The following is a 24,124-nucleotide window of genomic DNA, read 5'->3' as shown; positions in this document are numbered from 1 at the left end:
GGCACAGTCGGCCTGGGTTGCTAGCAACACAGGTTGCTAGCAGGTGTGGCCTCCACCTTGTGGATAACGGAGAACAAGGCACCGGCTCCCCTGGGAAGTACTTTGGGAAATAAGGGCGTAATTTAATTTTATTTTTTCACTCTCGATTTTGGGAACAAAAAGAGAGTTGGGAGGGTTTTTTTATACCCCGCTTTGCACTAGCCAAAGGAGCCCCGGAGTGGCTTACGGACACCTTGCCCTTCCTCTCCCCACAACAGAAATCCTGGGAGGGAGGTGGGGCGGGGAGAGCTCTGAGAGAACTGTGACCAGCCCAAGGATCACTAAATTATTACAGTTTTGTGTGTGGCTCGCTGGGATCAGAGACCCAATTCTGCAGCTTTGAACGGACGGACATCGGTGTGGGTTTGGATGGAGGGGAGGGGCGTCTCAATTACTCCCATCATCCCACAATGAAGAAGGGCCCACCAATGTCCAATTTTGATCAGTTTATTCCTATGCCTTTATTTCCTTCACTCTGAATACAACCGTGTTGGGTCTTCAAGGTGCCCGCTGGACTTCAATTTTGTGCTTTGCCATGCGAGTTTTCTTTACACAGGAGCTGGTTCTTTGTTTTGGGGTGCCTTGACTCGATCTATCGCCCCTTTTTCTCACTGAGACTCAAGCCGGGTTACAAAATCAGGGGCTCGTTTAAAAATGCAACCGGGCTGCGGAAGACGTCCCATAAATGACATTGCCGCACTCCGAAACGGCGCAAACCCCAAATCACCTCGAGGCGTCATGCGCTATAAAACAAGGCAAGGCCGTAAAATATGCTGCAAACTCTCAAAAAGTGTCCCACTGGGTGTTTCAACCCGCCGGTCTATTCAGCTGAAGTGGTCAAGGTCACTTTTTGAGTTTATTGATTTTGCTCTCTGCCACCTGCGGAAATCGGCCCTGGGGGAGTACGTCCCTCAATTAAAGCTGCAAAGCTCTGGCAGCAGAAGAGTTCGGGGTGGAAGCCCTGGGGTGGGTGTGTGTGTCACAAGCTTGTCCAGTCTCAGGATCAATACGTTTAGTGCTTAGGATCAAACCATATTTTGAATAGCAAGAAAGAGGATCTGCTTGCCGACTGATGCCTTCGCCTCCCCTTCCTCTCCCCACAACAGACACCCTGCGAGGTAGGTGGGGCTGAGAGAGCTCTGGGAGAACTGAGGGTAGCCCAAGGTCACCCACAGGCTGCGTGGGGCGGATTGAAGGCTGCCGCTCCTAAATACTACACAAATCTGGCTCTCAAAAACAAAGTGGACATTTGAGAATCCCTGTGTGAATGGGAGACCTAGGGATGCCACCCTCCAGGTGGAACCTGGGGATCCCCTGGTTTTACATCTCCTCTCCAGGCGAGAGAGATCAGCCCCCCCCCCCCAAGAAAGTGGCTGCTTTGGAAGATGGGCTCCATCTCATTATATACCACTGAGGTCCCTCCCTGCCCCATATCCTGCCCGCTCCTGGCTGCATCTTCAAAATCTCCAGGTAATTCCCAAGGGACCAAGCGCTATGAGGATAGGCTGAGGGACTTGGGAATGTTTATCCTGGAGAAAAGGAGGTTGAGAGGGGACATGATAGCCCTCTTTAAGTATTTGAAAGGTTGTCACTTGGAGGAGGGCAGGATGCTGTTTCCGTTGGCTACAGAGGAAAGGACACCCAGTAATGGGTTTAAACTACAAGTACAACGATATAGGCTAGATATCAGGAAAAAAATGTTCACAGTCAGAGTAGTTCAGCAGTGGAATAGGCTGCCTAAGGAGGTGGTGAGCTCCCCCTCACTGGAAGTCTTCAAGCAAAGGTTGGATACACACTTTTCTTGGATGCTTTAGGATGCTCTGGGCTGATCCTGCGTTGAGCAGGGGGTTGGACTAGATGGTCTGTATGGCCCCTTCCAACTCTATGATTCTGTGATTCTATGATTCTATGATTATTCTAACCCAGAGCTGGTAACCTGGAAAACCCGCAGTCTCGCCATAAGTAACAATTCCAGCAATGGCCACAAGAGGGAAGCAACAAGCTTTCCTACAAAGAACGGCCGTCCCCGAATCACCAGGAGTTCTGCAACCTGGATCCTGAATCCTATCCCCCTCCTGCTGCCCCATCTCAGTGGGGGATCATGGCAAAGACGCCATCCTCCAAACCCGCATTTCCCCCAAGGGAACGGATCTCTTTCATTTGGGGGTCAGTTGTGCTTTGGGGAGACCTCCAGGCCCTGCCTGGAAGCTGGCAACCGTACCCTAGTGTCCGCTTTCTTCCTAAGAGGGGATGTACCAAAGACGTACAGGGTTCGAATCATACAGTTGGTGAAGGGAGACGCCGGAAGATGGAGGTGTGCGTGTAAACATGGGAAGAATAAGAGTGTCCCGCTCTCATTTTTTAAAAAAATTTGTTCCATGCGTATCCCTCTTTATTTCCCCACAAATGACACATACCTCCCTCCCCCTCCGTTTGTGCCTCACAACAACCCTGTGAGGTAGGCTACACCAAGGCTTAGCACCTGTCCTCCGCTGACTTTTGTGGACGAACGGGAATTAGAACCCGTGTCCTTCTTTGAACCTTCACAGACCGCCGAACTGGTCCATGTCCACCGCCCGCCGGTGCACCTCGCCCGCCAGCTCTCGGCCGGCCGGAAGCCCTTCCTGACTGGTTTCGCTGGTCCAGTTGGCCAGAAGGTCGCTGAAATCGGGGGGGCTGCTGTTGAGGATGCCAAGAGGGCTGTGGGACGGCTCCTTCCAGAAGGACGGGGGGAGCTTCCTGCTCTGCATGGGGGTGACGTGGGCATACTTCCTGGTCACCTTCGAGGGCTGGCCTTCGGAGGTGGTGCAATGCTCCATGTACCTGCCCAAGCCATACTCAAAGAGCTCTGCCAGGGGCCCCAGCTTCCCAGCCCTGTCTTTGCTGCAGAGGCACTTCCAGAGCTGCGGGTCGAGCGGCCCTGGGGACCTCAGGGTGTCCAAAGCGTCGTTCCCTTCCTCGGGTTCCCCGCTCTGCGACATCCGGATCAAGTCTGCGTAGTACAAAACCCGACCCGACAGCCGCGGAGAGCCGCGGTCGTCGTAGATGTTCCGCCGGTCCCCGTCTTCGTCTTTGCCCTTGCGGCCGAAATACCTCTGGATGTCGTCGCTGATGCGTTCCGCAAACTGGAGGAGCTGCAGGGTCATTTCCGCACTGCTCAGACTGGGCTCAGCTGAAGCGGCCTGTTCCCCGCAGCCCGGGCTGAGGCTCTGCAGACTGTCCTCCGGCTCCGTATCGTCTTTTTCCTCTTCCTCCTCGTCCTCCATTTCTTCCTCCTCGGATGAGTCCTGGAGAGCCATCTCCTGGCAGGTGGAGGTGGGCAGGAAGGGAAGCTGGAAGGCCGCGGGCAGCCGGAATTTGCTTAGGTTCTGGATGACACCGGCGGCCATTGTAGGTTCCCGGTCCTTCAATCTAGACTGGATAGGGGGGAAAGCACAAGATAAGTTCATTCAAGAATGAGGCGGGGGGGTTGTCCGAATAACTGAAAACATTGAAATCACAGGAAGGAAGGAAGGAAGGAAGGAAGGAAGGAAGGAAGGAAGGAAGGAAGGAAGGAAGGAAGGAAGGAAGCAAGCAAGCAAGCAAGCAAGCAAGCAAGCAAGCAAGCAAGCAAGCAAGCAAGCAAGCAAGAAAGAAAGAAAGAAAGAAAGTGACATAAAGTTCTGAGTCCAGTGGCACTTTTAAGGCCAACAAAGTGCCTCTGGACTCCAACTTTGTCCTGCTCCTTATGACCAATGTGACTACCCACCTGAAACCCAGACACCCAGGTTCAACTCCCCGCTCTCTCGTGGAAACGTGCTGGGTGATCTTGGGCCAAGAGCTGCCTGTGACTCCTTGGGAGAAGGGCTTCCCTTTCCTGACCGCCCTGTGTGCTCAGGTATAAAATTCAGCCGGGCTTCCTGCCGAGAAGCAGCCTCCAAGTGTGGGACTTTCAGGATCTTCTGCAAACGCAATCGCATCATTAAGAGGGCAATCCTACGCAGAAAGAGGCATTTCTGTTGTCATTCAAAGGACCTCCTCGATTATTTCCTGGCAGGCAGAAGCAACAGGATTCCAAACCTCCCATTTCTGACCCCACCCCCAATACCCTGCATGCAGAAAGCTAGCGCCTCAGGTGAAAGGCTACCTTTCTCCTTGCAGTGCTGTTCTCTCTCTTTTTTTTTTTTAAAGTGGACGCCTTCCAACCACATCACACCACACCCAGCACCGTGGTCCAAAGTTCTGCCTCCCAAGTGGTGTGTCCCTCTCAGGAGATCCCAAACCAGGAGACGAGCCTGCACTGCTTACCTGGCCGCTGCCCTCCGGACGCCCTGCGCTATTCCTTGACCATCTCAGCCCTGCCGCCCTGGCGGGGCTGAAGTATTTATAGCGGAGCTCCCAAACTGGCCGCTGGCAAATATTTAGTGGCTGCATTGTAATCGCGGCCTCGGCAAACAAAACTCGGGTTTGCTTTCGTGCCCAGCAACCGGGGAACACCGCAGACGAGGAGGAGGCGAGGCTGGGAGATTGGACTCACCTTAATGGCCGACTTCCCGGGGGATTCTTGAGTGTTATTCCTGCTGGTTCGCCCGGTCGGTCCACCCGTCCAGCTGCCGAGAGGGCCCGGCCTGCGTTGACAGAGGGCTCTTATCTCCCCGCTGTCGATTTGGAGACCGAATCAAGCCTCGTCAAATAGGCGGAAAATTAAATTTCACGGTGTTTTGACTGCACGAGTAGGCATCATCTTTTGGAGAAAGCAATGCTTACCCAACAGCCTTTGTGCAAACAAGAGATGCCAAGCTACGTCCAGGGAGGGCAGGCGGGCGGGAGGAAGGAGAGAGAGAGAGAATAGCTACAGAAGAGAGTCTTCGAGTGACAAAGCCCCTCTGCCTAAATGCACCACTGGGGTAGCAGCTTGAGACGGGGTTGGGGGGCGGGGGGTGTCTCTGGGCCCCCCTGCCTTTGAAACCAGCCCTTGCACGAAATTCTGGGGTCCACTTTGAGCAGGAAGGAGAGAAAGCTCTTCTTTGCCTGAGGAATTCACTGCTGCCGGATGGAGCTGGCTTAGGTCTGAAGTGGAGGAGAGCCGAGTTCTAGGATCAGAGCCCCCAGCTTAAAAAAACAAATAGTTAGAATCGTAGAATCCTAGAGTTGGAAGGGACCTCCTGGGTCATCTAGTCCCACCCCCTGCACTGTGCAGGACACTCCCAACCCTATCTCTCATCCACTGTCACCTGCCACCCCCATGAGCCTTCCCAGAATTAGCTTCTCCGTCAGATGGCTCTCCAACCTCTGCTTAAAAATCTCCAAAGATGGAGAACCCAGCACCTCCCGAGGAAGCCTGTTCCTCTGAGAAACCGCTCTGACTGTCAGGAACTTCTTCCGGATGCTTAGATGGAATTTTTTTCAAAATTAATCTCATCCCACTGGTTCTGGTCCGTCCCTCCGGGGAAAGAGAGAACAACTCTGTTCCATCATCTGTATTTTAAATACTTGAAGATGGTTATCAGAGTGACTGCAGGACTGGGACGGAGGGAGGAGAGGGTTTTTAAAAACATCTCGCCTACAGCCAGCGTGAAGTGATGGTTAAGAGCAGCAGACTCTAGTCCTTCTCCATGTGCAGCTTGGCCGACAGGGATGTCACAGTGGATTCTCCCCTGCTGATCACTATTGATTTTATCTAATTTATTTTTGCATTCATTCCCCGAAATCTCAGAGCCCTACCCCCCCCCCACAGAATACTGGAGATTGCATTAAAGTTTTTCAAACTTTCCCCCCTTTTCTTTTTAAGCTCTCAGAGAGAGACAGACAGACAGAGAGAGAGACAGAGAGCAGCATTTTATCTCAAAGGGCAATGGTTAATGAACACCTGAAATCTCTCCCTCTCTTTTTCCCATCTCGACCCATTTCCTCTCCACACTGGCTCCCTAATGGGCTGATAATAACGGTGCCTTAGAAGAGATTTGCCTCCTTTTCTGATGGATTTATCAGAACTCGCTTGTATTGCAAATCACAGGTAGCAACCAAATTATTTCATTTATATGGAACCCGCAAGGGGGGGGGCTGCTGCTGAGGAGCTTTGCACTCACAAAGAGACTTCTGAAGCGATGTTTGCGTAGGGGTGGGGGAGAGATTGTGGGTCTCTCCTGGACCAAACAGGGTCCTGCGCCTGCAGCACAAATTAATCGGAGAAGAGCCCACCAGATAATGCAAGGCTGGTATGGCATTTTAGAATGGGAGGGGGGAGTATAGGGATAGACCTGTTCTAGGCCTCTGTTCTCTCCCAGGTGTGAACTCTGGAGGGGAAGGAAAACAGTTCGGGAGATTTTCTGCTTCCTTGGGATGAAAAAACAACACATAGGGTAAGTGCCAATTGGCTAACATCAGTAACGTCACCCAGAGTAATCTGCATCCCCCATCCAAATTCCAGCAGTGGTTTGCAGCTACTGGGGAAAGAGACGATGTTACTGATGTTAGCCAATAGGTGCTCACCTCTGCTGTTTGTTTTTTGTTAACCCACAATATATATATATACTGCATATGTGCAACTTTTGAAAAAAAAAGGACAGGAAACAGGGCTGACATATCCCTTTGCAGTGGGAAACAGCTTATTCATAGAATCACAGAATCACAGAGTTGGAAGGGACCTCCTGGGTCATCTAGTCCAACCCCCTGCACTGTGCAGGACACTCACAATCCTATCGCTCACTCACTGTCACCTGCCACCCCCTTGAACCTTCACAGAATCAGGTGGTCTTGGGCTTGTTTGTACATCTCTATACTCCAAAAACGAGATTTATTTATTTGATTGATTTATGGCAGGGGTAGTCAACCTGTGGTCCTCCAGATTATGGACTACAATTCCCATGATCCCCTGCCAGCAAACGCTCACAGGGTGTCTGTTGTGGGGAAAGGAAAGGGAAGAGGATTGTAAGCCGCTTTGAGACTCCTTTGGGTAGAGAAAAGCGGCATAGAAGAACCAACTCTTCTTCTTCAGTAATATCAGGGCTCTCTCAGCCCCACCTCCCTCACAGGGTGTCTGTTGTGGGGAGAGGAAAGGGAAGGCGACTGGAAGCCGCTTTGAGACTCCTTTGAGTAGAGAAAAGCGGCATATAACAACCAACTCTTCTTCTTCTTGTGTACTTTGCTTCTGCAGTGAACCTGCTGCCTTCTCCCCAGCTGCCTGTCTTCAATGTGGACAGGATAATCCTAGCCTTCTCCTTGCCCGCTGCTCAAAGAAACCAGAATCGAACACAGCGGGACCTGAGACATGATGGGATGGTGTTTCAAAAGTCAGTCCCTTGAGGTCCGGTTGCTCCAGAGATGGGAGGAAGACGTGCGTCCTTCCCCGGGGCTGTGGGGTGGGGACCCGCCCCCGTCCCCCTTCTGCCCTTTGTGCGGTGACGTGGGGACAGGGCCCCACATGGGAGCACTTAGCCTTCTCCAAACATTCTCCCGGCAGCTCTCCCACCTCAACGGAGTCTAACTGGCTCGTTTGCCAGCTTGACAAACAAGTTTTAGACAGATCCGAGCAGCAACTGATAAGGCCAGGCCGGTCCTCGGCCCGCCAATATGCTCTCCTGACGTCACCGTTGCTTTGCCGCCTACTCCTCTCGGGCGGGTGGTGGTGGGGCCAGGAATATGAGCATGAAAGACGTGCGGGTGACACCCAGTCACTCCCAAGCGAACAGGCGTGGAATAGAGTCAGGTGGGCCGCCGTGTTGGTCTGAAGCAGCAGAGCAAAATCTGAGTCCAGCAGCAACTTTATGGCCGATCGAGTTGAATTCTGGGGATAAGATTTCATGTGCAGATCTCACCCTTCTGGAGAGATCTGGACCCAGGCGTAGATGACAGGCCTGTAACAGAGGAATCCACAGTCCAGATCCCACTTCCCAGCGTGTCGAATTTGGTTTGAAAGACAAGAAAGCAATAAATACGCCGAATGTCCCGATTTACCCGCTACTTTTCTCTGCCTTTAGGATTCAGTGGCAGGATTTTATTTTAATTTAGCACTGCCATTACACGGGAAAACGATGTCAATTTTTATACATGTGTGTTGACGTTTTATTTTCTTCTTCGATTTACACACCGCCCTTCTCTGTGAACAGGCTCGGGGGCCGTTTACAACGAGTTAAAATCGGTTTTAGATGCAAGATGAGAAGAAACCCTGCTTACTTCTTTGGATGCTGAAATAGAAAACAGCAAGAGTCCAGGAGCACCTTGAGGACTAGCAGAATTGGTGGCAGGGAAGGAGCGTGTGGGAGACATGGCTTGGTCCTTTTGGGAATCTCAGCTCACTTCTTCAGCGACTGAGGTAGAAGAGAGCCCCTAAAAGACTAACAATACCTGACGAAGTCAGCCGTGACTCACAAAAGCTCTTCCCTTGCCCCCAATAGTTTTAGTCCCGAAGGAGTTCCTGGACTCTGGCTCTTTTCTACGGATCGTTTCTTTGTTTGAACCACCGTGTCAGCGTCAAACGACGGCACACAGCGCAGGGCGACAGAGCATCTGCCAAGGGGCATCTGTAGCCTAAAAGCCACCGGTCTTCTGTTTGTTGAACCCAGCTTTGGTCTGATCGCCAACCCATTGGCTCAGAATCTGTGAGGGTGCCTCAGGGTGAGGGGCTGTGGATCCAGGCCAGCGGGAGGGTTGTGGGCCCTCTCCTTGGTCTCCATGCGAGGGGGTGAAAAATCAATAGCAGCAATATGTTCGCACTCCAAGCTAGCGGCGATATCATGCCGGCTATTAACTTCAGAAGCACCCTGGCTCACCGCTGTCCAGTAGAGAGCAAATTAGGCAGGATTCAAGGGGATCCGTCTCTGGCATTTTTGGCGAAATCATTGCGGAATCAGAATCACAACAACAGACAAAAATAACCTATCCTAGGGTACAATAAACAATTTCACAATGAATGCAACAAACGTGTCTAATCTCTTCTTTTTATTTGGACAACCAAACGGCCTCTAGATTATAACTGTTTTCAAGTAAGTTTTCATCAGTGGTTGTTCTTTTGAAGACCGTTCTTTTGACTAGACTGCCCCGTACCTGTGAGCCAAAGGCCACATATATATTATTTAAATCCTGCCAAGAAGAATTGATCCTATTGAAGGACTTCATTAGCAAACAGTAAGTTGAAAAACAGCCACTGATGAAAACTTACGTGAAAACAGGGCAGAGTTACTGCCCTGTTGTAGCCTAGGATAGGTTATTTTTTCTGTTGCTGTACTCATTTTGAACTGTCCTTTTTTTCGTGGAATCAGAATCACAGACAGCTGGAAGAGACCCCCGCAAGGACCATCTGTCCAGCCCCACACTTTCTTGGGACTTAAAAATGACACCCTCCTGACTGGTGCTCATCCAATGTTCACCGAAAAACTTCCAACGGAGGATTCTGCACCACAGTCTGAGGGAGCATGTTCCATCTATGAATAGCTCTCCCGGTCAGAAAATGCTTTCTATTATTTCAGTGGGACCTCCTTTCCTGTATTTTGAGCCCATTCCTTCTAGTCCTCGTCTCTAAAGCCGCATTAAAGAAGTCATGCCCCTCTCCGACATGCAGCTTGGCCTGGGGGGGGGGGCGCCATCCACACAACAGCCTTGCGGGGTAGATTGAGATAGAGCGTTCGTCTGTCTGGAGCAGCGGAAAAGAGTGAGATCGGCATGGTGGGACAAGAGGCAGAACTGAACTGAGAAACCCCGGGGAAAATCAGTTTATATACAATCATGAACCATGGATCTTCACACCATTGGTCAATTTCGGTTTAATTTCTGTGAAAGAATCCTTGCATGATTTTATGGTTGGGGGTCACCACAACAGGAGGAACTGGATTAAAGGGTTGTGGAATTAGGAAGGTTGAGGACCACTGCTCCAGGTGTGCTCTTTCCCGTATCCTCACCGACCACACAGGGTTGTTGTGAAGATAAATCGGAGGAAAGGAGATTTGTGGGTGCTGGCTCGGGCTCCTTTTCATAAGTGGCTTTTTCTTCTTCTTACAAATACTAAGGGTTCAGAGGCTGGAATCAAGTAGCCTGCTCCCTCCTGGCCACCTGGTTGGGGATGGGGGGTAGGGTTGCCAGATCCCGGGTGGGAATCTCCTGGAGATTTCGGGAGGGCACCTGGGGTGGGCAGGGACTCCAAAAGGGTGCCGTCCCATGAAATCCACCTTCTACAGCAGCCATCTCATCCAAAGGAACTGATATCTTTAGTCTGGAGATGAACGGTCAATCCAGGAAATATTTAGGTCCGACCGGGAGGTTGGCACCCGGCGAGAGCGACTCTACGGCGCCGTCCTTCTCGGGTGGGACTACGACCCCCAGCTTGCCTTGCGCCGAGGGACGGCGGCCGAGGCGCTAAGTGCACAGCGGCCGAGCGGGGACTCCAACTCCCAGCGTGCATTGCGCGCCGTGTGTATGTTTCCTAGGAGGGGGGGAAGAAGTCGGGGCTACAACTTCCGGCGGAGGGGGAGAGGAAGTGAGAGCGACGAAGACGACGACAGCGGCCGAAGCCCGAGCCTCTCCCCCCCCCCGCCCTCCGCTTCCCCTTCCCGTCGTGCTTTGCGACGCCAGAGCCGATCGCTCGCGGCCGGGGCTCGCGGCGCACCCCCCCTCCCGGGTCTCCGTGGAGACGCGAAGTTCTCCCTCGCGCCCGCTTCTGCCCAACCGTCGCAACCGCCGCCGCCGCCGCCATTATGTCGGCCCAGGCCCAGATGCGGGCGCTGCTCGACCAGCTGATGGGCACAGCTCGGGACGGTGAGTAAGGCCTGCAGCAAGGAAGGGAGGATGGGCGGCCCGCTGCTCTCCTTCGCTGACCTTCCCTGGGGACCCCGCTCGCCCTTCGCCCCGGGGTGGCGACTGGAGGCCTCGGGGCGTGGGTGGGTTGGGGCGCTCTGCACGTGCTCAGAGGCACTGCCCTCTGCTGCTCTGTTGGGTTCCCGTGAAGAAGGATAAATACTTGGCATATGCTCAGAGTTACTGCCCTTTGCTCCTTTTGTCAGTTTCCCATGAAGAAGGATAAATACTTGGCATATGCTCAGAAGAACGGCCCTTTGCTCCTTTGTCAGTTTCCCATGAAGGATAGATACTTGGCATATGCTCAGAGGAACGGCCCTTTGCTGCCTTCTCAGTTTCCCATGAAGAAGGATAGATACTTGGCATATGCTCAGAGGAACGACGCTCTGCTATCTTGTTAGGCTCCCACGAAGAAGGCTAAATACTTGGCATATGGCTCAGGGGAGCCTTGTTAGGTTCCCGTGGAGAAAACCGGCTGCTTTGCACATGCTCAGAGGCTCTCAGGCCTTAGTGGAGGGTGTAAATCTTTGAGCATGCTCTGAGATGGCGCTTTCTGGGCCGTTGTTGCTCAGGTCTTTGCAAAGGGAAAACACAGCGCAGAGGCACTACTCTCTGCTGCCTTTTTAGGTTCCTGTGCAGGATACTTACTTTGCACCTGCTCAGAGGCACTATTGTGCCTGCTGATTTCCTCGGGCTCCGGTGGAAGGTGGGACTCTTTCCACAAGCTCTGAGATGCTGCTTTCTGTGACATCATTGCACAGGATACTGCAGAGGGCAAACAGGCACTGATCTCTATTTGGTTATTTCTTCAGGCTCCTGTAAAGACTAAACATTCTGCACATGCTCAGATGCACGGCTTTGTTCCATGATTTCTCAGGCTTGTATGGAGGACAGACACTCTTTATATGTCGCTGTTGGCCCTTGCCTTGAGTATTGGAGTTCTTCTGGACACACGTGGTGGGAACCTTAAAAGAACCTTGCTGCTCGTGATAAGGCAAGAATCTGATGGCGCCTTTAAGACGGGCCCATCTGGTCTGTGTTGATATATTTAAGACACCTGTTCGGCTTTACAGAAGCTGCATTCAGCCTGTGAGCTGTGAGTGCTCAAGTGAAGCCTCCATATTCCGAGGCAGTTTACCCCCTGAATTCTGGGGAAAGGGAGATAGGAGCAGTCGCTCTTTCCCCTGACTAGGGGGACCTTTGGCGTGATCCAGTGTGGCTCGTCCGAAAATGTCACGCGTCATGTGTGCGAATCTTGTCATGTGGCAGAGCGTAGCGAAAGTCAAACCAGTCCGGCCAGTTCGGAGTTGGCCCGGGCAGCAGCTTGGCTGGCCTGACGCTTGGGCAGCGAGGCTCTCCTCCCAGCCCACGGTGGCAGGTGCCCAAGCGGGACGGCCGAGTCCCTTGCTGCCTGCGTCATCACATCCTCAAGGTGTGCCGGCCCAACCGCCCACCCATACAGGTGAGACCATTGTCAACCCCCTGGAAACGTCTGCTCGGCAGGGTACAGCGCTGGTACAGGTGGCCGGAGGAGAGCAATAGGGCCTCTTCAGAGTCACCCACTCTGCTTGGTATATTTGGGAGGCAAGGGATAGACATGCCGCTAATTCCTGCAACTTGGAGCTTCGAGGGGCCGAATTTCCCCGCCCTCGCTCTGTGCCATAAGCAAAAAGTATCACTGCTCTGCTCTTAACCTGGGGAGGTGCTTCTTCAGTAGGCTCACCTGTAGCAATCATGCTTCACGTACTCAAAGGAACACAAAGGGAGACCTGTTCTGTGTGCAGACAGGAACTTAAGTGTTTTGCTCCAGGAAAACATCACATCCTTTCCAAAAGCTGTGCATTCCTAAACGAGGTTCGTATCTGCTTCTCCGCTCAAATCGGCGGCTTTTTAAAAAAAGTCTAGACTGCACGATAACCTCTTTTTTTTTTTTTCCTCCCCCCGCACTTGGTTTCGTAAGTGAATAAGTGCCTGTTCTTTCTTTGTGTATCTGAGTTTTGCTTTTGAATTGCTTCCCATATTTTGATTTCATACAAACTGAACAATTGTGGCCCCTCTATTTTATTTACAAAGGTTCATTGTATCTTTGCCTGCCTACCTCACTCTGCAAGGGAGTTGCAGAAAAGCCTCATGTTCATCGAGCCGTGAGTCACAAACCAATTTTTAAAGCTGTTATAACGGAAAAAAAAAAAAACGGAAAAAAGTGTTTGCTTTTTTTTTCTCCACCAGTAACTTTAAAAGTGTAGTTTAGACAGACGAAAGAGAGAGAGAGAGAGAGAGAGAGAATTAAAAATCCATTTTCAGTTGACACAACATTAATCCTGGGTGCTTGCGAACCCTGAACTATACACCGACTAGCTTTCTTTAAAAAAAAAGAAAAGAAAATTGTCACATACCATTACCATTTTGCCTTTACTTCTTATGTATCATTCCCCTAACTTCCTTACTGCAGGTGTGGGCAAGAAAACTTTTCCTTTAAAACTTTTCTACAGCGGGCATAAAATTCTGCAGCTGAGGTCTTGAAGAATGCAGAAGGGTATAGTATGTGTTGGAGCTCGCAGTGTGTATTAACCACCTTTTGTTTTTGGTTTTGGTTTTGCTTGTTTTCAGGGGGGGTGGGAAAGGGAGGGGTAAGGCAAGACCCCCAGTTCCCAGCCAGCACCTAAACGTCCCCGTGGCTCTGGGAAGCTCGTCATGCGTTAACATTTTACGTGCCGATCGGCAGCATTTACCACTCGGAAATAACCTGCCGATCGGAATCCCCCAGGCGTGGGTGTCTCGATTCACGGCCTCCGGACAGCGTGGGTTTTGGTACCTCCGGACCCACGTTCTCCGTATCAGAAGCCCGTGGGGGTCTCCATCCAGGCTGCCTTTCGTTGACGCTGCCGTCTCTTTTCTTGGCTGTTACGGACCATCTGCAGTCGACGGCGCATGTCACGTTTTTTAAAAACGCTCCCGAGCGTGTGTCTCGGCCGTGGAGGAAAAACCCCCGAAAATCCTGTCACTTTTCCGCTCTCTGGTGAAGTCTTTTAATCTGCGTAATGAGGCCAACCTAAAAGCAATGCCACGGCTTTGCCTTGCTTGATCCGCTTTTTTCCCCGAAGCGACGCAAAAGAGGCGTTTCACATTTATGACCAAACGTGAATTTCAGGAGACGAAACCAGACAAAGGGTGAAGTTCACGGACGACCGGGTGTGCAAGAGCCATCTCCTGGACTGTTGCCCTCATGATATTCTGGCAGGAACGGTAGGTGCTTTTGGGTTGGGCCGCCTAAGCATGCCTCGCCGTCTGGTGCCTTGGCCCTGTTTCTTGGCCTCCTCCTCAGAGTTGAGGGCTGCTGCCCGCAAATTGCTTGTTCGGAACAGCCGTGCAGAACCCCTTAAGTGTTTTGCTTATGAAAGAAGAGGCAAGTCCCAAGCTGCTAAGCAAAAGAGAACTTCAGTTGGTTCGCCATCACTGAGTCTGTTACTGGTTCTAGGGACTTGGTTTAGGATGGGAAGGAGAGGTCGAGGTGAATGCTCCCTGCAGGGCACTGGTGCCTGAATTCAGGTTGCCGGACTGGAGGGAGGAGGGGGAGGAAAGAACCTTGTGGATCAGCAAGGGCGGACATTGTAGCTGTGAACGATGCCGTTTTTCATGACGTTTCTGTTGGCCACGAGGAGTCATTTCCTGGGCTTTGGTTCTCAGAAAGCTCACAGAGTCATCAGTCTTTGGAAAGGACATTGAGCGATCCAGGAGAAGTAGCAGGGTGTCTTAAAAGTACAGTTTCCAAAGTCATGAAATCTTTCCAACTAGCAATCGCGGGTAGTGAGGTCTTATTGTGCTTGTACTGATGCACAAACCGTTTTTCACCGATCCCTCCCCTGCCTGGCTTTTCCTTGTCGACAGCGCATGGACCTGGGCGAGTGTACGAAAATTCACGATTTGGCTCTGCGAGCGGATTACGAGATTGCAAGCAAAGAGAAAGACCCGTTCTTCGAGATGGACGTAAGTTTTTTTGTGTTCCTTGGCCGTGATGCGCAGCAAGCCCTGACATTCCCGGCCATCTCTAATAAAGGGCTCCTTTCTTCAGGAAAACGCACTTGCTGCCAAAATCAGCACAGGTGCGCCACCATGCACAGCACGCAACATGCAGAGCCCAGCTGGTGGCGTTGTGACGGGCTTGCTTAGCAGTTCTTATGACCCGACTGTTCTGGGATGCAAAAGCTTCTCTCCCCAGCGAATCTGAGATGAACTTGTTTCATTGGCCGTATTTTTACCCTGCTTTCCCAGCCCGCCGGGGTCACCAGGGCGTTAAATTTGTATTTAGTACCTATGCCAGTATTCACAATTGTTGCTTCCGATATATCTGTGTCCCTAGACTGGAAGCCCTGTTTTAACAGCATTCGCCATTCAAACGATTTTTTAAAATTAAAAAACAAGAACCCTCAATTCATCAACTTGAAACAGGAATTAACCCCCCCGCCCCCCAAAGTTTTAGAAGCCTGTTTTAATAACGTATTTTAAATTAATTGTAATAATGTTTTAAATCATGTACATTGAGCTATTTGTTTATTTGCTGCTGCCACCTGCCCTGAGCCAGCTGGGAAGCGTGGGCTACAAAAAGGTGTCATTATTTTAAGTGTAAAGCGGGCTCTCAGGCCTCCTGCCCGGTCTCCTTTTGGCTGGAGATGCCAGGGATTGAACCGGGGAGCTTCTGCATGCCAAGCAGACCCGCTTCCAACAAGTCGTGTCCATTGTAGTTTTCCAGAGTCTCTTTTTTGGGTGGAAGGAAATGTCCAGATTCTCAGTTTGGCTGTTGTGCTCATGCGCAGGCGATGAATCACTTGGAGTCCTTTATCGCCGAGTGTGACAGAAGGACCGAGCTGGCCAAGAAACGCCTGGCGGAAACCCAGGAGGAGATCAGCGCCGAGGTGGCTGCAAAGGTATCTGGCTTCTGGGAGACCTTGAACCTGCACGGCATGAAGCATGCTGGGAGGGGCTCGTGGGAATTGTAGTCCGCGGACATCTGGAGAGCCACAGTTCGACCACCCCTGTTAGAAAGTGCTGGTGGTGCAGAGCCAGGGGCGTGAAGCGAAGCAGGCCTGCAGAGCAGAAACTGGCGATGCCGCCCGTGCTTTCGTTTGCTAAAAAAGCGCTCCCTCCCCCTCTAGGCCGAAAAGGTCCACGAGCTCAACGAAGACATCGGCAAGCTGCTGGCGAAGGCGGAGCAGCTGGGCGCGGAAGGGAACGTGGACGAGTCCCAGAAGATCCTGATGGAAGTCGAGAAAGTCCGCGCGAAAAAGAAAGAAGCCGAGGTTCGTTGGTCTTCCGCTTCCTTTTCCCACGCGTGAGCAACAGGGAAGCCAGCAAAATACAGAATTCCTGAGAGCAAAGTGTGGTTCAGGACGGATTGTTTGTTTTTTCTTCTGGTGGATACTTTTTTGAGACAGATGTTTTTGTTGATCGCCAGAGAAGTAAATCTGCCATTGGTTTAGGTTATTTGGGAACAGGAGGGGGGGGTCAAGCGACCTTCCTTCCCACTCCTAGCATACTGGGATATGGTCCGGTTCTGCAGGAACAACGACGTGGCTATCTGAACTTCGGGGGGGGGGGGGGGCACAGAGTCCCTGGGGAGCGCTCATGTAACTCCAGCGTTCCCCAGAATCCTGGTTGGGAATTCTCCGAAACGGGTTAGGATCTCAAAATAACAGGCACGAAGGCTATGTGGGCAACCAGTTCCTGGAGAATAGGCAGAAGTTCCAAGTGAAGAGCAGACAACTGGGGAAGTCTCGCCTCCAGTGCCCCTCTGCTTTCTCCCCCTCTCGCAGGAAGAATACCGCAATTCCATGCCCGCCTCCAGCTTCCAGCAGCAGAAGCTGCGGGTGTGCGAGGTCTGCTCCGCCTACCTCGGCCTCCACGACAACGATCGCCGCCTGGCCGACCACTTCGGAGGCAAGCTGCACCTGGGCTTCATCCAGATCCGCGAGAAGTTGGACCAGCTGCAGGTAAAGCGCCTCGGCTTCTAGATACTCATGGCCCGGTCCGTTCCCCTCTGGTCCCTGACTGAGCTGCTAGCCCAATTTGTGCTGTCCCGTGGCACGTACCTTCAACCAGATGTGTTTTTGGGACTTAGAAAACCGTGGCGGAGAAGCAGGAGAAGAGAAACCTGGATCGGATGAGGCGGAGAGAAGAGAGAGAGCGGGACGACCACGTGGGGCAGCGGTGAGTGTCGTCTGAGCCGCGTGGCTGAATGAGAAAAGGGGATGCGGGAATCCTCGGCCGTGTTTTCGAAGCGATGGCTTCTGCTGTCGCTGGTGGGCCGAGGGACGGATTCTGGGGCAGCGTGTTGGAGCGCAAGTTTCGACTTTGCTGGGTCAAAGTATTTCGTTGAACTTGAAAGCTTCCCTTAACTGCCTTGTGAACGACTGTACTCTCCTCTTCTCCCCCAGGTCTGGATCGAGAAACAGGGATCGCAGGAGGTGGGTGGCCCTTGGTTTGGGGGGGGGGGGAGATTATATAGACGTTTGGCCCCATGTGGGGGGAGTCACCCAAGCACTGGCTCGACTACAAGCAGTTCTAAGCCAGCCTCTCTCCCTGCATCATCCGGTTTGTATCCGGGTGAGCGTCCTACATTAGGGAGGGTCCAAAAGCACAAGTTGCCACTGCTTACCCAGGTGGTGCTTTTGCTCCATGGGCATTAGGCCAGTCCTAAAATCCATTGAATTGCCTCCGTAAATTGCTGATGCTTGGCGGGTGGCAGCGCATTGTGGGAATTTGATTCTGTTTTCTTATGTTTTTTAATGATGTGTGGTTTTAAAAAGGCCACGCTGAGCCTGCTTCTGCAGGAATGGGGGGTACATAACATAAATTAAGATACAACTAAAGATGATTCCAGGGTCGGACAGAGGGCTCAGCTGTGGGGGCTTCTTGATGCCTGTCAACTAGTTGCCTGAGGTTAGTAGCCGAGGGCAGCCATATTGGCCAGTTGGTCCAGTTGTCCTGTAGAGCAGGGGTAGTCAACCTGTGGACCTCCAGGTGTCAATGGACTACAATTCCCATGAGCCCCTGCCAGCAAATGCTGGCAGGGGCTCATGGGAATTGTAGTCCATTGACACCTGGAGGACCACAGGTTGACTACCCCTGCTGTAGAGGCCAACAAGCCGCCTCTGCCTCCGGTGTGCCCCTGGCCTTCAGCCGCTTTGTGTGTCCGTGCCCGGCAGGTCTCGTTCTCGAGAGCGGCGACGAAGACGCTCCAGGTCCACTTCGCGGGAGAGGCGGAAGTCCCGCTCCAAGTCCCGCGAGCGGGAGAGGCACCGGCGCCACCGCAGCCGTTCCCGCAGCCACAGCCGAGGCCACCGGCGGGGATCCAGAGACGGCAGCACAAAGCACAAGTACGCCTGGCCCCTTCCTCCAGGGTTCGCTCGGCCGGGCCGAGCATAAGACCGCTCGCCTCCCACGTCTTTCCTCCTTGCAGCCACCTGTGCCTTTCTCTTGGGTGGCTCTTGGGTATCCAGGGCAACTGGGCATTAAAAAATAAAACGACCTGTGAAGCCGAAAGCCAACGCAATGTTGTGGTTAAGAGCGTTGGCCTCCAATCTGGAGAGGCAGGTTTGATTCCCTGCTCCGCATGCAGCCGGCTGGGGGACCTTGGGCCAGCCCCAGTCCTGATCGAGCTGTTGTCACAATTCTATCAGAGCACTCTCAGCCGAATCAGGCTGTTGTGAGTGAACTGGTGTGTCGGGGAGCTGTCTTGCTTTCTGAGAGGTGGGGATGATGGGATCAGAAGAGGCGGCCGAACCTGCCGTTGGACACTTGAAGGAGAAGAGGTGGTTTTTATACCCCGCTTTTCACTGCTGGAAGGTGGCTTAAATTGCCTTCCCTTCCTCTCCCCGCCACAGACACCCTGGGAGGTAGGTGGGGCTGCGAGAGCTCTGACAGAGAGGTCAGCCAGGGAACATAGCCGCCTAGTTCTTAGCCATGGGTCTTCTCCCTTCCTCGCCTTCCAAACTCGGAGAACCGGCAGAATAAGTCCACAGTTAACTTCCCCCCTGGTAAATATTATTCTGGGCATCGTCCTCGATCGCTCCCCACCACGGAGCCCGTTTTGTTTTCCTTTCTGATCGCGTGGCTTGGTTTGCCCTTCAGGTCCTCTCGAGATCGCTCCTCGCGGGAGAAGTCGCGGGAGAAGAAAGAGAAGAGCTCGTCCGAGCGGCGGCACGAGAGCACCAACGGCAAATCCCGCTCCAAGAGGTCGGAGGAGAGGGAAGCCGGCGAGATCTGAAGCCCCCGGCCTCCCCTGTCGCCCTGTACATAGCCCTCGAGAAACGTCTGACGCTATCCGAACGCCCCATTTATATTAACTGAATACAGCACATCTTTTGTAGGTCTCAATTTTTATGATTTCTGCAGGCGGCAGAGCTGGTATCGTCAACCCGTTCTTCCGTTCTCGACCATGGGCCACGGCCTTTCTAAAGGTGGTTGGCTTTGTGTTGTTTTTTTTTTTTTAAAGGAATAAACAGATAACAGCAAGCCGTCTGCGATGCAGATAGGTGATTTAAGCCAAGAGGCTGCTGGGAGCTGGTTGGGGGGGTGGGCTCGGGGAGGGGGTCATGGCTTGCTATGTACAGTCCTCTGCTCCTCCCCCCTCCCCGGGCCACCTTATTTGAAAAAGAATGCCTTTCTGTAGCAGGCCAAGCCTCCGAAATGCTCAAGGAGCTCTCTCAAGCTGCCCTGGTGCTTCTCTTCCCATTCCTGGTCCGGCCAGCCCATATTCTGCTCTCCTGTATTTAACTCCTCGATATCAAACGCGCCAGACAGGTCAACCTTTGGGAAACGACCCAAACTGAGCTCCCCCTCAAAAAAAAAAGCTTTCCCAGATCACTTGTGCCATATGATACAATCTCCCCCCCCCCCCCAATTTCCTAGTCATACCGATGAGAGGCCCATTAAAATAGCCCGGCCTCCCGTTAGATGACGACCGGTTCTTAGGTTCCTCCTTTCCCCCGTCACCGTTCCATCAATGTCTGCTTTGACAGTTCCAAACACTCCTGAACTGGCCCTGGTTTCAGCTGCCCAAAATTGAGTGCGTTGGTGGTGAGGGATTGAAATGCAGGCGGGTTGGACATCTCTGGGGGCGTTCTCGAAAGCTGGGGACGTGACAGGTTCCCTTGAGAGCACCCGTTGGGTTTTGAAGCTGAGGCTGCTGGTACTTTTGACTTTGGGGGATTTCATCCGGTGCAGCAAAACGTCTTTCTGTTCACGTTATGCCCTCTTTTTTGGGAGGGGGGGGGAGTCCTCTGCTGCACTGCACAAGTTAATCTTGGCGGGTTCCTCCGGATTGCCCTCTAGAATTTCCCGTTTGCCCCTCCTTTTGGTCAGCGACTGGGGGAAGGTCTCCTGAGCCTTTTGTTTTCTTAAAAAGCGGGCTGCCGGCTTCACGAGAAATTCCCAGCAGAGGCATTTGGTCCCGGTTCCAATTGGGCCCTAAGTTTTTTTCTCAAACAGTTGTGGGGGGGGGGATGAGAAGCGGCTGGGTGTGTCTCCTGCTGTCGGAAAAGCTGCAGCCCAGTAAAGGCAACCAGCCAGGCCTGGCCCTGCACAGGGTGCAGAATATGAGTGGTTTCCATCCTTCCATGGGATTGGGGCATTGGATCCCTTTTTATTTTCTTTTGCTTTCAATGCATTTGGTCTAAAGATGTGAGTAAACTGCTGTTCTGTTGCCTGTCTGATTCACATTAAAAGCTTATCTTTGTGGCTTGGAGTGGACTGTCTCTCTCTTAACGCCTGGCCCCTCCCTTGACAGCTGTGCCTGATTCTAGCCCTCTGTACCATTTGGAACCCCCCCCCTGCAGAGCTTGGAGCCAGATGTTTGGTCCCTGTGTTTTTACCAGGGGGAGGGGGGGAATGCTAAAAGAACCGGGATGGCAAAACGTTGCTTTGGAACCAAGCAATAAAGGCCTAGTACGCATTTTAAAATGCCTAGCACTGAATCTGCATTTTAAAATAAGCGCGTAACTCATGTTGCCTCAGCCTCCCCCAGATTAAAGGCAAGGTTAGTGGTTGAGGTTAGACCTGAACTCGGGACTTCCCGGCTTCCAGGGAGTAGGGGTGAGTTGAGAATGCAAAAGAATGGGTTGCTTCTGAGGAGAGGACTGGGACACAGCTGTGAATTGTGGCAAGCATGCTGCCGCAGTGACCGTTCAATCATAAAAGCATAGAATTGGGAGGGGTCCTAGAGGCCATCTAGTCCAACCCCACATCAGCCTAAAGCATCCATGCTTGAAGACCACCAGTATGGGGGGAGCTCATAGCCTCCTTAGGCAGCTGATTCACCAGCTGAACTATGGCTCAATTCCCCCCCCCCGATATTTATTTATTTGGATTTTTTAATACCGCGTAACGAGATTTTATAACTAGTCAGTACCATTCTACACAGTTTAAATCCATTGCGGTGGGCCTGCTCCTTTGCTGCCCTGTCCTCCTCCTTCCAAATACTTGGAAGAGAGCCATCCTGTGCCTCTCCACGTCCTCCAGGCTGAACATCCCCAAGTCCCTCAGCCTTTCCTCCTAGGGCTGGTTCCCCTGGTCCCAGATCCTCCTTGTTGCTCTCCTTTGCACCCAGACCATTTTGTCCATGTCCTTTTTGAAGTGAGGCCTCCAGAACTCCACAGTCCTTCAAGTGTGGTCTGACCAATGTGGCAGACGGGGACTATGACATCCTGTGATTTTTATGTGCCTCTTCTGATACAGCCCAAAACCAGATGCTCCTCCTTTACCGCCGCATCACACCGTCTGCTCATGTTTTATCTTATACGCTTAAGATCTCGTTCCCACACACTGCTACCTGGAAGGTGTATCTCCCACCCAGCATGCTTGCTTCTCATTTTTGTGACCCGGATGTCCCGGCCGACAGCTTTTTGCGTTTCTCTCTTCTCAAGAGGGTTTGCTTGAGGGTGTGGAGGATGCTTGTAAGATCTTAACGATTGCCAACAAGCCTGTATGACCCAGATTACAGATCTGTTTCGCATGCATCACCGGTCGTTCACCGTCGGCAAGGGTGCCGTCTAGATTTTGACCCCGGCCACTGGCATGAAATGTGGCTTCCCGTTTTGTGGTCCACCAGCCTACTGAGAGGAGCGTGACATCTCGACCGCATTCTAGGATTCTCCACGAGAGGGCCCCCAAGCCTCTCTTGGAAATGGAAAGACCTTAAAACGGGCGAAGCTCTTCCGCTTGGTCCCTTTCCAGAGCACAGCGGAAAACAGCGTGGTGTTGAGGTGGGAGTCCGAGCTGCAAAACCCCCCAAAGCCCTAAAACTCTGAGGACCGCCGGCCTTAAGCCGCCTCACGGAGTTGCAATGATGAGAAGAACAAAGCCGAAGACAGGAGAACTGTGCCAGATGAAAGCCGGAAAGCGCACTCCTTCACACCGGGGGAGAGCGGTCATCCATCAGGGCAGGGTTCCGCTCCCCTCCCCTCCTGGCCTTGCCCGGGCTGGCGGGTACAACTTCAGGAGGGCAGCTGCAAGAAGGGAAGCTGCGGGTGATCTCGGGCGTAACTCCTAATGATACGTCAGCGTTTCAGGCAGAAGGCCTGCTGGCGGGAGGCCTTTTACAAATCCATATATTGTTTACACAGTTTTTCAGCTTACCTTCAGTCAGGCAGTGAATTTCCGCGTGCTGGCTGGCAGCCGCTGCCAAAGCAATGTTTATCCTGCAACATGCCCAGCGTGCTTCCTGCAGGAAGAGGGGGAGGCTGCAGCAGCGAACCTGATCCTTTCCAAGGCCGTTTTCTAAGAAGGAGCAGAGCGGAGAGTTTGCAGCCTGCTTTTTGCTACATGAAGGAGTCTCACAGCGGCTCACGGTCGTCTCTCCCCACAACGGACGCCCTGCGAGGCAGCTGAGGCCGAGAGAGCTCCGGGAGAACTTGGACTGGCCCCAGGTGGAGGAGGAGGAGGGGGGAATCAAGCTGCTTCTCCAGGTCGGAGGCTGCCCCTCTTAGCCATGGCACCACGCTGGCTTTTATGAGCCGTAAGCAAGGATGAATAAACTGTTGGCGGAAAAGGCTGCTAAGTTGCAACCGGTTCATGGTAGCTCCCAGAGGGCTTCCTTCCAAGGCGAGAAAGGAAGAGAAGACGGGGGCAGCGGCCCACAAAAGCTCCTCCCCAGCCACCAATTCTGTAGTCTTGAAGGGCAATCCGTCTCCATTTTGAGGGGCGCTCGGCTGGTCCCCTCAAAGTCTGCCTCCTCCGGCAGTCTCTCTCTCACTGGCTGTGGGTTTGGGTCAGGTCTGCCGGCTGCCTCTTCCTCCAAAGGCCATCGCAGGGCCCTGCTGGAGCCGGTCGGACCCCGACCCCGTGCTCCCTGTCTCATCCCGGTCGCCCGAAAGCAAGACTGCATGCTCCTGCTGCTCTAGAAACCTGGCTCTCCTCCTTGTTCAAATAAGTTCAAAGCACCGCTTCATACATTCTCCCCACCTGCAGATCCGCACTTTTTCTGCCTTCATCGCAATCCCCTCATTATTCTGCCCGGCTAAAAGACACAGAGTCGGACTCTCAAAACGGGGCGTTAACGTGTTAGAAATAATGGGGTTCTGCCCTTATCTTGGCATGTATTGCTGGCTGATGCGATTAAGGGTTGTGTCTACCTCACACTTATCCACTGATGCTCCGGGAGAAACACGGCTCCCGTTCCCATATCTAGCAGGAGATGCGTCACAGGAGATTCTTTAGAAGCAATCTTTTTTTCTTTCTTCTTTTTTGGGATCGATAAAATAACAGGAGATGTCATTTCCTGGAGACCCCAAGCCTTCCTTCTGGGAGTCTTATTGTCGAAAGCCATCCTTCGGATCTGAAAGAAGCACGTCACGGGGCCGGATTTCTGGGGCAAGAAATTGGAAAGGGGGGGGGGAGCTCTCCTTAACATCACACGTAGGAGTAACAGTATTGGGGAAGTCCTCAAGTAGATCTCAGGGCGAGAGAACTGAATTTGGGAGACATATCCTTTCCTCCGAACATGTCCCGTATACGTGGCTCTGTCCATGTGCAGGGGGTGACGGATGACTAAATCCATCGCACGTGGCTGATCGACTGTACTTCTACGCATGCCACGCCACCGGCCAAGGCGGCAGGCCGGGGAGGTGTGCTTCCTCGCTGGGCGCTTTCTTTCTCAGCCACAGGAAGCCACAGTCTTTGAAGGGTTGCGCGTCAGGTGGTTTTGCCTGAGCCGTCCTGTCACAGTTCCCAGACCTCTCATCAATGACTCAGGGTGTATCCGTCCGGCTGCTGCTCAACAGGTGCCCAAGCCCAGATCCCCGAACGAGCTGGGCTAGAGGGCGCA

At 52.7% G+C, this 24,124-nt stretch overlaps 2 protein-coding genes across 4 annotated transcripts; one reads left to right on the top strand and one right to left on the bottom strand.

Moving 5' to 3' along the window:
* Positions 1–2,435: 2,435 nt before the first annotated feature.
* On the bottom strand, positions 2,436–4,113 carry PERCC1 (proline and glutamate rich with coiled coil 1). Its single transcript, XM_077316372.1, has 2 exons — positions 3,788–4,113; positions 2,436–3,455 (listed from the first exon to the last, which is right to left on the bottom strand). The coding sequence occupies exon 2, from the start codon at positions 3,426–3,428 to the stop codon at positions 2,583–2,585; it is 846 nt and encodes a 281-aa protein (XP_077172487.1). The 5' UTR covers positions 3,429–3,455; positions 3,788–4,113; the 3' UTR covers positions 2,436–2,582.
* Positions 4,114–10,491: 6,378 nt separating this feature from the next.
* LUC7L (LUC7 like) lies at positions 10,492–20,541 on the top strand. Of its 3 annotated transcripts, none has more exons than XM_077317125.1 (10): positions 10,501–10,767; positions 12,880–14,052; positions 14,695–14,793; positions 15,621–15,731; positions 15,960–16,103; positions 16,617–16,793; positions 16,922–17,010; positions 17,238–17,267; positions 18,009–18,179; positions 18,934–20,541. In XM_077317125.1, exons 3-10 carry the CDS (start codon positions 14,698–14,700, stop codon positions 19,067–19,069), a joined length of 954 nt encoding a protein of 317 aa, XP_077173240.1. In that variant the 5' UTR covers positions 10,501–10,767; positions 12,880–14,052; positions 14,695–14,697; the 3' UTR covers positions 19,070–20,541. The 3 variants fall into 3 exon arrangements, with proteins under 3 accessions (XP_077173239.1, XP_077173240.1, XP_077173241.1); XM_077317126.1 differs by having other exon boundaries at positions 10,540–10,767; positions 13,958–14,052; XM_077317124.1 differs by lacking the exon at positions 17,238–17,267 and having other exon boundaries at positions 10,492–10,767; positions 13,958–14,052.
* Positions 20,542–24,124: the final 3,583 nt, after the last annotated feature.

This window comes from Paroedura picta, chromosome 17 (assembly GCF_049243985.1).
Source record: "Paroedura picta isolate Pp20150507F chromosome 17, Ppicta_v3.0, whole genome shotgun sequence".
In the NCBI taxonomy this organism is placed as follows: domain Eukaryota; kingdom Metazoa; phylum Chordata; class Lepidosauria; order Squamata; family Gekkonidae; genus Paroedura; species Paroedura picta.
Note: the sequence above shows the minus strand (reverse complement) of the source record. Positions and strands in the feature narration are given on the sequence as shown.